Source organism: Marmota monax, unplaced genomic scaffold, assembly GCF_021218885.2.
Source record: "Marmota monax isolate L192 unplaced genomic scaffold, Marmota_monax_Labrador192_F-V1.1 WCK01_AAM20220418_F8-fsc00024, whole genome shotgun sequence".
Classification (NCBI taxonomy): domain Eukaryota; kingdom Metazoa; phylum Chordata; class Mammalia; order Rodentia; family Sciuridae; genus Marmota; species Marmota monax.
The window spans coordinates 25,826,592-25,839,531 of NW_026695224.1; the positions used below are offsets into that span (position 1 = coordinate 25,826,592).

General features: G+C 42.9%; 1 protein-coding gene across 2 annotated transcripts in view; it reads right to left on the reverse strand.

Moving 5' to 3' along the window:
* The window catches only part of Cfdp1 (craniofacial development protein 1), a 110,862-nt gene that overhangs the window by 9,124 nt on the left and 88,798 nt on the right, over positions 1-12,940 (reverse strand). For both annotated transcript variants that reach the window (XM_046434456.2, XM_046434455.2), the window contains exon 6: positions 1,601-1,759. In XM_046434456.2, coding sequence (XP_046290412.1) covers positions 1,601-1,759 — 159 coding nt within the window. The remainder of the gene's footprint in view (positions 1-1,600; positions 1,760-12,940) is intronic.

A 12,940-nucleotide genomic window follows, 5' to 3' on the forward strand; every position in this document is an offset into this window, starting at 1 on the left:
GGTTCAATCCTCAGCACCATATACATACATACATACATATATAAAAAATATAATTAAAAACAGTGGCATGCTATTAATTGTTCCCTAATTCATTTTTTCCACTACCTGAAAAAGTCCTTATTGGGAAGATGTCCTTTTTAATCCTGTTTTCTCTTCTTTTATTAACTTTCCCTTATTTTCAATAGTGCCATTCCTTACTTTTATAAGACCTCTGTTGGCTTGAGCAGAGTGAACAATGTCCAACCCATATAATCAATACTCAAGAGAAGCATGGAAGTATAGCTTAATATCCTTGTGCAAACGTGAACAAGAGGGGAAAAAAAAAGTGAATAGCAGGGAGCTGAGTCATTAGAGCTGAACCAGAGAGAAAAGGTTTGGGCGGATGTCAGAGCCACACCAATTTCTGTCTTCACTCCACCCAGGCCTTCCCCGGGGAGTGCTGGTGCCCCTGCTTCTGTACTAAGGCTTTCCACTTAAACACACTGACCTGGATCTGATCCCTGGACAAGCTTACAAAATCATTTGCACTTTTTTATTTTAAAACATATTGGTTGGCTTTCAGACTCATTCAAAAAATGTTGAGGACTATTTTAGAAATATGGCTCCACCCAACCCCCCCCCATCTTAATTATAATTTAGGTTATTAATAGCCTGAATAATTTGTACTTAATGCAGGTATTTACATGTGTTATTTCATGAGATCCTCACAACCACATGGTGGAGTGGTATCATTATCCCAATTTTATCAGTGAAGGAGATGAGCCTCCATCTTACCTCCTGTGCTGACAGAGATCCTACTGTGAGGGTGGGGCTGATGAGCACCCTCAGCTGTAGGAGAGGCCAATCAACACTTTCACTGTTAGGGGTGGGGAATGTTGACCTGGGGCTACAGACACGCTTCTACTGTAACTCTGTTCCTTGTGGAACCCCATTTCTTTCTCATTTTAAAATCCAATTATCAGGAAAAGTAATATGACAAGGAAGAGACCCTTTTACAACTGAACAAACAGTTCACAGACACCCTCTCAGTATTCCAAAGTAAAGAGAGAGGGGTTCAAGCGGAGGCCTGGAATGCTGTCTGAGAGTCTGTGCCTCATACAGGTGAGGGTGAAGCCCCATCTAGGGCCACAATGACAAGAACCAAACCAAAACCAAACTGAACAAAAAAACCTCAAAATAATGTGACAACACCTAAGTACTCTCTGTTGGCTCTGCTTTTGAAGTATTTGAATGACTATTTTCCCAGAAGGCTCAATGGTCCAGACTAGGCCAATATTGCGGCCATGAGCCAGATCTGACCATGTGAATAAACCATGTGACTTGGAGGTTCACTGGAGCTATGATTTAGCAAATTCAGCTTGGCAGATGTGACTGGCCCAGAGCAGTGCTGCCAGCATACCCTCCCTCCTTCCCTTCACCCTGGTGGCTTCCTCACTGATGAGACCTGCCCCACGTTAGCACAGAGCGCCACTTGACAAATCAAAGCACATTTTTCGCTTCACCATGAAAAGTTCCTGCTTGCTGAGGCTGGGCAGAGTGTCTGTAATAACTCATCCAGAGTTCTGTGGAGGTCAAAGGAATCCAATCCACTCCTTCTTACCCCTCTTTCCCTCGATTATGGATGGCAAGTTCTTCTCCTATCCCTTCCTCCTCCTTGAAGTTCTCCCAGTCCAATTTGGACTTCTCAAGGGTGCTCATTTTCTGCTTCTTGGATCCAATTTTCCCCAAAAGGCTGCTCATGCCACTTGATCTTTTTAACCTAAGGAAAGAGAAAACATGAAATACGTAAAAACTCTGATGCCTCTCTCTCTTTAAAAATTTATTGTAACAGTACTGGGGTTGAACTCAGGGGTGCTCTACCCCAGTCTTTTTACTGTTATTTTGAGACAGGGTCTCACTAAGTTGCCCAGGCAGTTGCTGCTGTGCCTAGCTAAAAACTCTGTTCATTTGATTAAGATTTTCTGTTGGGCACAGGGCTCCCTGGATTGGAGGCATTTATCTTACTGGAATCCATGTTCACACTAGGGTATTTCCTTCCTGGTGTGAAGAACAGTGTAAGTGGAGCAGAATTCTAATGTGCTTTTCCTGCCTAACATCTCTGACTGCTCTGAGGCACTGCAGACAGGAAACCCTAACCTCTTCAGACCTCTGTGTACTTGGTGTGGCAGGTCTCTGCTTGCAAAGAGGGAGGAGAGTGGTGGGACTCAGGCAAGGCCTTGGAGTCACATGCTCAGGTCCAAATTCCAGCTCTGCTTGAATGACTAGAGGCTGGTTATTAAGTGTATGTACCTTGGTTTCCTAAGGGACAAAGTGAATGCTTACTCATGGGCTGTGGCATCTTCTAAGCAAAGGGCTAAAATAGCACCCAGCACAGGGTCAAGGTACCACGAATGTTGGCTACTGAGTCACTGTCATTATTGTGCTCTAAAGCCCCAGGGGGCTCTTTCAAGAGTAAGAACCAGTTCCCAGCACTGATGAGCAAGAAGTCACAGTACCATAAAAGGGATCTAAAGTCAGTTGCCTTTCAACCCTATGAGTCGGGCCTGGTTTTTCCCAGGAGTGTGGAGAACATCTCACCCTGAAAGCAGGGAACGTATATCCCGTGCTCTGGTTGCTGGTGATGCTATCAAGGGCTGAGGGAGAAACCCCACATGCCCAATTCAAGCCTTGGCAGGTCAAATGTTTCTAGTCAATGTTACATGTATTAGATAAAAATAAGAAAAACAGAGGGGCAGCTACTTTGTAAGAAGATGGTTCCGGGGTGGGGTGGGGAAGGAACTATGGAAGAAACATAGCTTTTGGTCTTTTTATGAAACTAAAACAAGTTATCTACCAGCAGGTAGAAAACTGGAAATTATTTTCTGCCTCATGGAGATATGCAAGAGTTAAAATATTTAAAAACTATGAGCTGGGCTGGGGATATGGCTCAGTTGGTAGAGTGCTTGCCTTGCATGCATAAGGACCTGGGTTCAATCCCCCACACCACAAAAATAAATAAATAAATAAAATAAAGTGAATTGAATATATATTCAAAAAACCTATGAGTAATATCACAGTGCTCCATCTCTCAGTGCTTTCATAGCCATTGTCTCATCTGACCCTCATTACAGCCTGGGACAGTGCATCTGAGTTAGACCTAGTATGACCTAGTATCCCCTCCAACCCATTATGAAACCCCACGTGTACCCTGGCGAGAGCCAACAGGACAGTTACAGACTAAACACAAGACTTCTGAGGCCAAACAACTGCCCTAAACGTTCTCATTCTATTAACCTTGGTCCAGAGGATGTCAGCTTCCCTCGTGGTCATGCCCCACTAACGCTGAGCTTAGGCTCAACTCAGAACAGGCCCGCACCATCACCCTTGTGTTAACGAACCTGGACAAATAAAGTTCAGAGGGGTTAAATGATACAACGAAGGTCAAATCAATAGAAAATGTGGACCCAGGAGAAGTGAGGTTTCCTGGACTCAGTGTAGTTTACTGCCCTGTCTTGCCTCTAAGATAAAAAGTTGCTGGAGAGATTTTTGACAGTCATTTTACTTTGCTTAAGATAACTCCAAATTGCTCTTTATGAGCTTTCAATGCATTTCTAAAACTTTTATTTCCCAGATAACCTATTCCTTATGACAACCTACACATACACACAATTTTATCACAAGCACAGCAGAGTGGGGATATAGAAATTCCTCCCTCCTTCCCTCCCTTCTTTCCGGTGCTAGGATTAAACCTGGGGCCTCACCCATGCTAGGTGAGTGTTCTACCACCGAGCAACATCCCTGGGATATGGAAATTTAATGTTTCAAATCTTTCACTTTCCCCTTCCCCTGCTACTGTTCTGACTCTCTTTCACCTGGATAATTTGGACTCTTCACTAGTCTTCCTGGTTTTGTTTTGTCCCACCCCTTATTCAATGGCCCTAACCTGGCATCTACTGATATGCTGTTTTTAGGACAAATTTTCTAAAACCCCAAACTTATCCTGTCTTTCTGCTTGTATCTCTTCCCTGACCCTGTTACTGCTCTTACAATAAAGTCTAAACTTGTGAAGTCCATCTCGACCTTCTCTGGTCATATCTGCCCTTGTTACTTATGCTTTACAGTCCTGAACTGCAAAACTTGCAGTTCATCTCGACCTGCTTTCTTTCATCCACCTAGTTCTACCTCCTCTTAGAAGCCAATTCTTCCTGGAAGCCTTCCCAGAGTCTTCTCTGATCTCTGGGTCAGATGCCAGTGGTGTTTCCCTCACTCCCTGGTTCTCTTCATCTGGTAGGACTGATCCTTCTGTAGCAGACAGTTGGGGCTCTCACTTCAGCTGCAGCTGATTGCACAGTTCTGGGAAAGCCAAACTGTCAACAACATTCCATCAAATGCACACACCTAGAAGCTTTACTGAGCTGGCCACAGAGCCTCCTCTGATTCTGCCTGCCATGTTTCTTTGTTTTGGGTACTGGGGATTGAACCCAGGGGTGCTTAACTACTAAGCCACATCCCCAGACTCATATATATATATATATATATATATATATATATATATATTTTTTTTTTTTTTTTTTTTTTTTTTGAGGAAGGGTCTTGCTAAGTTGCCCAGGCTGGACTGGAACTTGTGCTCTTCCTGCCTCAGCTTTCTGGGTCACTGGGATTATAGGTGGGTGCTACCCTCTGCCTGCATGTTACAAGCTCGGCCTGGACATGTGGTTAAATGGCCCAGCCTCCTATCTTCTCCCAGACAATTCTGGGAGATTAAATACTTCTCAGAATTTTTGGTGGTGGCCCCATGGCCTTGAAAACACAGGCATGTACTGGTTTTTCTTGCTTCTTTGTCTTGTTCTTCCTGCCCCTCACTTTTGCTTTCTACCATCACTTCCCAAATAAACTCCCTGTGCTTGAAATCCTGGTCACATTTTGCTTTATGATTTTCCTCATTTAATCTCTTTCTTTGTGGATATTTAAGTTCCTGTGTCTCTAAACCTCCCTATGCTATGTGGCTGTTGTTCTGCAGATAATGGGCACTTAACACAATTAATGATGTCCCCTGGATCACAGAACCAATTGTTGGGAAAGAACCAGGTATCTGTAGAATAACAGGTGTTCAAGAGCATTTCTAAACTGGGAGTTTTAAGAGGAATAATGTCCACGTTTATTCTCCTACCCACTCTCAACATCCCAGGGATCCTCATTTTTTAAAATTTTATTTTATATCTTTATTTCTTCTTCTTCTTCTCCTTCTTCTTCTTCTTCTTTGGGTCTCATCCCAACCAAGAGATAAGCAGCTTCTTCCTAGAATCTGGTATGTGGGGTCCCTGAATGTGTCTGGGTGCTCCTAATCACTCTCCCACCTTGATGTGGGGTTTAGAGGCATAATCCTGGCATTAATCCACGTTTTAGGAGGGCAGATCTGCCACAACTCTGCCCCCTCTCTCACTAGGGTACATCCATCAGGCCTTCTGGACCCAGGGCGGTGAGTTGGCTTTGGACAGAAGCCCTGTAGTGGGCCTCTCTCTCTGAGGATGCAGCTACCTAGAAAAGAGTAAATCAGCACTGATTTCCTTTGGGCATTTGGCAGCTGGGAGGGAGGTAGTCAGGAGTCCCTGGGGATATGGATCTCTCTGTTGTTACTAGGACCAGTGCAGTTCCAGATAATCAGAACCACTGATTTCTCTTTGTTATAGATCTGGAGCCATAGGGAAAGGTATTGACAGAAAGTCAGCTTTGACAGACCACCCCCAAAACAATGCTACTTCATTCAAGAGAATGCTCACCTTCCCTACAAGTCAAAGTTCAAGGAAACACACCATGCATTTGCTCACTCACAGATTACACCCAGAACATCACAGAGACCTGTGCAGATATTTCCAAGATATGTCTGATGTCTCAATGACATTTCTACCACCTAACCACCTTCTCCTGAATATCACACTGCTAATGACTTTGCTGCCATAGATTCTATGCAAAGACATGGAGTGTGGGCTTCACTCTAACCAGCCAGCTTCTGTGCCACAAGAGAGCAGAGCTGAGTGTAGTTCACACTGGTGGATGGAGACTATGACCAAGCTTTCTTTCCTTGTGTATTTGGTTCAGCTGTCCATCAAATCAGTTAGCATGATTATATTCAGCAATTCCTTCTCACCACACCTAGCCCAATGACCTGTCCTAATAGTAGACCCCAATGAAGACCTTGTACAAAAAAGACTCATTAATTCAGAAAAGCAGAAGCAACAGAGAAGGCAAAATGACAGGTCATCTTTTCCATTTCTGAGTTCAAAGTTTACAATCATAATTTGCTAGAATACACTCTGCTTCTCTTTTAGCCCCCAAAATATAATTTTAACAAACTTCATTGTAACTAAATGACAAACTCCATCCTGTGCAGTCTGTCATGAAGATACTATAGTAACTTGTTTGCTTTGTTCCAGGCCCCTCAGCACAGGCCCTGCATCCCAGGATTCACACTGTAGCGAGAACACTGAGAACACTGCTCTATCTGCTCGCCCTGGGCTGCTGCTTTGTGTTTACAAGCGGATCTGGAAGGAAGCTGGGAAAGTGCACTCCCACAAGGAGAGGCTGGCAGGGTTTATTTACCAACTGCCAATGAGGGCGGGTGGGATGATCTTTCCCCATAGTTCTTAAAATTAACCCCAGGCACCCAACCATCCCACTGCAAAGAATTTTTGGTTTGGGGAAGAATTTAAGAGTCATTCATTCACTCATTGTATTCAACCAATAGAGATAACTGAGCTCTTATGTCTATCAGACACTGTGGTTGGAACTGGACGTAAAAAATATGAGGCATCAATCTTTAGCTTCAAAGTGAAAATCTAATGGAAAAGAGAGCAACATATAAGCATACTGTACCCACAGACTTTTGGGTACTACAGGATGAGCAGCCAGGCATGTACACCTGTAATCCCAGCTATTTGGCAAGCTGGGGCAGGATCCCAGGATGGGGCCAGTCTGGGGAATTTAGCTGTCTCAACAAACCATTGAACAAACAAACAAAAAAGAGGGGCTTTTTAATCCAAATTTTTTTCTTATATAGATAAGTTGTACTCCCAAAAGGAAATGAACCTGCAAGTTCATGGTGGGAGACTCTGAAGTAGCACTCAGTGCTTCTGACACTTAGCCTACTATATTCTCCCCTGTGCTTGATGCAGCTGGGGGAAAAAATACTCTGGAGATCCTACCACACCCCAGTTTCTGTTACTGGAGGTGGCGAGGGAGGGGGTCTATTCTTATTTTGCCGGTTGTCCTGAAGCTCCCTGTACAGAGTCCATGTCTTTCTTATTCTTTTCTTGCTCATGGTACATGACCCTTATATTTTAAATGACCTAAGTCCCTGGAATTTGACAGTGGACTTACCCAAATGATTTCCCCCCTCATAACAAAGAGATTTAACACTGTGCTCGAACTGACAGGCCAGAAAAACTAGTTCCAATAGTGGATCAGTAAGAACAGGGTTAGCATGTGTGTACTGATGCACTCTGGACCTTTACTCAGACTTTGACATAGGGAGCTGGATTCAGGTCTCTGCCTCCCATCTCAGAACTGGCATAACCACCAAGATGCAAATGATCTGAAACAGTAATTCTTTGGCAGAGGCATGCAGTTTCCTTAGTATCTGTTCACCACACAGGAGTGAACCTTTTTTTTTGCCGGCAGGGGGTGGGGGGGAGGGGTTCCTGGGGTTTGAACCCAAGGGTGCTTAATCACTGAGCCACATCCCTATCCCTTTTTATATTTTATTTAGAGACAGGGTCTTACTGAGTTACTCAGTGTCTCACTAAGTTGCTGAGGCTGATTCTGAATTCCCGATTCTCCAGCCTCAGCCTTCTAAACTGCTGGGATTACAGGCGTGTGCCACTATACCCAGCAAGAGTGGACCTTTTTGTAGTTTACACATGAACTATTTTCCAGAGGGTCTGGAAATAGTGACACTCTTGGACAGATAGGAAGAAAGTTCAAGATGAAAATTCCTCACTGAGTGCTTCTGCTTGGAGCTACTGCTATCTTTCTGGATTTAGCTGAAATCCACAAGAGTGAGAAATAAAACCCAAATCTCTGGGCCAATTTCACTAACTACCTGTGTAAGTCTCTACGTCATCTTCCCAAAGCCCAAGATCAGATCACTCAAGGAAAGGGACTGGAAGTCAGTGATACATTAGGGAGACTATTCAGCTTCTGTTCATTTCCCAACACTGTATTGACAGAACTCTAGGGACTTTGGGATAGGAAAGCAAAATGCCAGAATGCTCCTAAACATCCTGTGGCTTGAGAACTGTCAGGACTCTTGGTATGATTTGGATGTGAAATGTTCCCAAAAGCTCTTGTGTGAGACAATGCAAGGTTTTGAGGAGAGTCTTAACCCAATCAGCGAAGTAATCCCTTGATTGGGATTAACTGGGTGGAAACTGAAGGCAGGTAGAGTGTGGCTAGAGGAGGTGGGCATTGGGGGCATGGATTTGGGGTATATATTTTGTATCTGACAAGTGGAGTCTCTCTTTCTGCTTTCTGATCATCATGTGAGCTGCTTCCCTCCACCATATCCTTCCGCCATTATATTCAGCCTCGCCTTGAGCCTGGAGGAATGGAGCCACTGTCAATGGACTGAGACCTCTGAAATCGTGAGCCCTCAAATAAACCTTTCCTTCTCTACAATTGTTCTGGTCGGGTCTTTTGGTCAAAGTAGCAAAAAAGCTGACTAAACTCTCACCTACCACTGAAGCTGATACAATACCAGCAAAAAAAAGTGACATCTATCACCAAAAGGTGAAAATAAAAGCTGGCAAATAGCAGCAGTGTCAGTTTTTATACAAATAGAAAATAATCTGCTATTATTCAGTTCTATCACTCTTGTGCCAATCCAGGAATGAAGGGCATTTAAGTCTGTCTGAGTCAATTTCAATAGTTCTGTATCTTTGGAACATGTGAATGAAACATATATGATTATCCTGGTGGCAAAAGGCCTGGACTCTTACCTCTTCTGAAACAATATATTACAGAAAACCCTTTCTAGCTCTTCCTTCCATGTGGTAAATGCAGAAGTCTGTTTTGCCCTGTTCTGGCTTCTCAGCTGACGCTGTCGAGGAAGACAAGGTCATTCTGGCTGACTTTGGTTTGGCTTAAGTGAAGAGCTGTTGCTAGATAAGACAATACCATCCATTATAGCCAATAAGACATGAAGATTTTTACCAAAAGCAACCAAGATACTCCAACTGCACAGTCTCCTGGTCTCTGTTATGATCAAGGGCTTTCATTTTGGGATAGCTAATTGGGGTTAGGTATTCTCAAGTGACACTGAAATGGACTTTTTCTCTGGAACAAGTTAACTGATTTGTTGGGCAGGCTCATTCCTAGCATCATACTCCAAGAGGCAGCCATGTCCCTCTCTATAAACAGGAGACCTCTACTGGTCTACTACTCTACTGAAATGGTCAACGCAGTGGGTTTCAGTCCGCTGCCACAAGGGGTAATGTGTTGTCTGTTTATTAATCTGCCTAGTTTAGACCTTTTGGAAAGAGCCTAAGTTTGGTAAGTGTTAGGAAAAAGTGGGGCCCCTCTCCCGTCTTCCTTGGTACACATAAGGTGTCTGCAATGCCTGATTCACATGTGTGATACAAAGAAATGCCACTCAAGGATGCACAAGGATGTGCACTAACAGTGGGGTACAGTATTCAAGTGTTCATCCCATTCCTGCTTCTGAGGGATGTCAGATGATGGAACCTGCCTCAGTTCTTCAGAGAGGAAAATACTATCAAGCTGTCTTTTTTTTAAAAAAAAAAATATTTTTTTTTTAGCTGTAGTTGGACACAATACCTTTATTTAATTTATTTATTTTTATGTGGTGCTGAGGATTGAACCCAGGGTCTCGCACGTGCTAGGTGAGTGCTCTACCGCTGAGCCACAACCCCAGCCCCATCAAGCTGCCTTTTATCTTTGCATGTATATCCTTGAATTACAAAAAAGAAATTCCAACCTTAAGTTGAAAATTCAAGTTGCTCAGTTTGCCCCTAACTAAAGCAAATGAGATGCATTTATTAAATTGAATGACTGAATGTTTACTGTTACATTTGTCTATGTGGATAGAGAAGGAATGGAATAATTACTTTCAAAGGCAACAAGATAAACTACTTAATGGACTACAAAAATAAATGAACCAATACATGCTACAACATGGATGAACTGTGAAAACATGCTAAGGGAAAGAAGACAGTCACAAAGGACCATATATGGTATGATTCCATCTATATGCAATGTCCAGAACAGGCAAATCTATACAGACAAAAGTAGACGAAATGTTGCCAGGATAGAGAGGGAATAGGAGGAGTTGGGGAGCTGACAGTTACTTGTAGCTAAGGGTACAGGACTTCTTTCTGGAGAAATGAAATTCTCCATTGGAAAGACTGTGTGGGAAGCCACAGCTTGTTTTCCAGATACTGGTCCTAAAATTGCAGCAATGGATGCACAAGTCTGAATACACTAAAGTTTCCTGACAGAGTAATAGGTGGGGAAATCCTTCAATAAAACTATAGAATTTAAATGGGTATAGAGAATTATATTTCAATAAAGGTATTTGAAAAATATAAATAACTACTTTTTCTCTAGGCACTTAATTTCAATGTCCAGTTCATCTTTTCTCATTCAGGAAAAATAAAAGAAACTATTTTTAAAACAAAAATGTTTCCCAGATCCACCAAGCATTTTAGAGTTGACCTATCATGCAGCTGGTCTAAAGGAAGGCTTCCTGCTGGGCATGGTGGCTCGTGCCTGTAATCCCAGCAGCTTGGGAGGTTAAGGTAGGAGGATCACGAGTTCAAAACCAAACTCAGCAATAGCAAGGTGCTAAGCAACTCAGTGAGACCCTGGCTCTAAATAAAAAAAAAAAATAGGGCTAGAGAGTTGTTGCTCAGTGATTGAGTGCTTCTGAGTTCAATCCCTAGTACCAAAAAAAAAAAAAAAAAAAAAAAAAAAAAGGCTTCCTGGCACACCAGTTTATAATAACAACAGAAATGGGCATCAGTATTAATCAGCTTCTTAGCTGTCTCTTGTTTTTTGTCTTCTTTGCTTTATAATCTTAAGGAGGTAATTGGCAGGGCTATGAGAAATCAGTCACTTGGTATAAGAACTCTAATGTGGCCTGGAATGGTGGGGCATGCCTGTAATTCCAGCAATTTAGGAAGCTGAGGCAGAAGGATTCCAAGTTTGAGGCCAACCTTGGCAATGATACCCTATCTTGAAAGGGCTGGGGAGGGAGTATTGCTCAGTGGTAAAGTATCCCTAGGTCCAATCCCCAGTACTGTATAAATTAAATAGATAGGTAGGGCTGGGACATACTCAGTGGTAAAGGACTCTGGGTTCAATTCCTAGTACCAAACCAAAGAACTGCAATATGATCTAGTGAGAAATTTCCCTCAACTTTCTAGTTTGGGAAATATCAAACTGACAGAAAAGTTGACAGCACAGAGACACCACTATCTGAATACTCTTCACTTAGATCCATCAATTATTAACATTTAGCCACATATGCCTTTTATTTCTATATATAAAAATGTACTTCTGGAGGGAGAGTGTGGAGTTATTTTTAAGGAATTTGTATATACCATGTCACTTTACCTCTAAATACTTTAGCATGTATCTTCTAAAATGCTCTCCCACATAAACTCAACATCTTATATCAAGTTCACATTCAAATGTCCCTAATGCCAGCTCAAAATGGCCTTGACTATTGTTTCCCATCACACACCACATTTGGAAGTTTCTTTAATCTTTTTTCCCAATACTGGAGACAGAACCCAAGGCCTTGCACATGCTAGGCAAGTGTTCTACCATTGAGCTATATCCCCAGTCCTCTTTAATGAAGCACAGTCCACTGCCTTTTGGCCTTTGGTGTCACTGTCAGTGTTGAAGAGTCTACTTTGGTCGTCTCATAGAAAGCTGCTCAGCGGATTCACTGTTTCCCGTCAACAGATGAAGGTTAAACATTTCTGCTGGGTATGTTGAGTAGATGAGGGTGGGTACTTGTTACTGTACCATCACCAAGAGGAACATGGTATCAGGTTAGCCCACTCTAGGGATGCTAAGTGTGGTCTCCAGGGTACAGTGACTGCGGGAATTCTCATTTGTAATTAATTTGTAACTAATGAGTAATCCATGGGGCAGTATTCTCAGAAGTAGGGAATTTTTGACTACTTCTTATTTCTGTTGCTTTGCTCTGTCATTCTCTGGCCATATCTAAGGACAGACAGGGGTGAATGAATGAGAGAGGATCCGGCCTGAAGGACAAATATAGAAAATACCCAGAGGATAATAAAGCTCTACCTTTGAGAAAGCATTGAAGAAGTAAAAGAGCAGTAACTACAGAAAAGGCAAAGGGTTATGGGACTATCAGTAGAGGCTAGGTTAGACAGGACAATGGTGAGGATAGCATCTCTGGGGCCAACAATAAAGCACTCACCTAGAAGTGGGGGTAATCTTCTCGAGAGGCCTGGTACATGTCAGGGTTAAATAACATGCAATCAGTGGCAAGAAAAACCCCCTGGCTGGGTCTTGGTCTCTTGGAAGTGAGACTTCTGACTTCCCTTTCCCCTTTGTCCCATTCCAACGCAGCTTTGCTCATTCCCGGGAAAGAGATAATGCCACAGCCCTTCCTGCCTGTGCTCCGGCAATATCCTTCCTTGAGCCATTTCCAAGTGGGGGATTCATGGCAAAGCAGGGACGTGCCACCATTTCCCAACAGTAAGGGAGCAGAAGAGGCTGGTGGGCTCACTAAGGAGGAAATGTTGAATTTGCTGGTAACTAGAATTGTGCCTGGGGTGGGAATGTTTGTTGCAGAAGTGCAAACTGTTACTGCCTTTATTTGTACAATCAGATACGACTGGGAGAATAATTTTATTGACCAAACCAAACAGACCATTTATATTTCTAAGGCAGAAATCTTAAAGGGAAT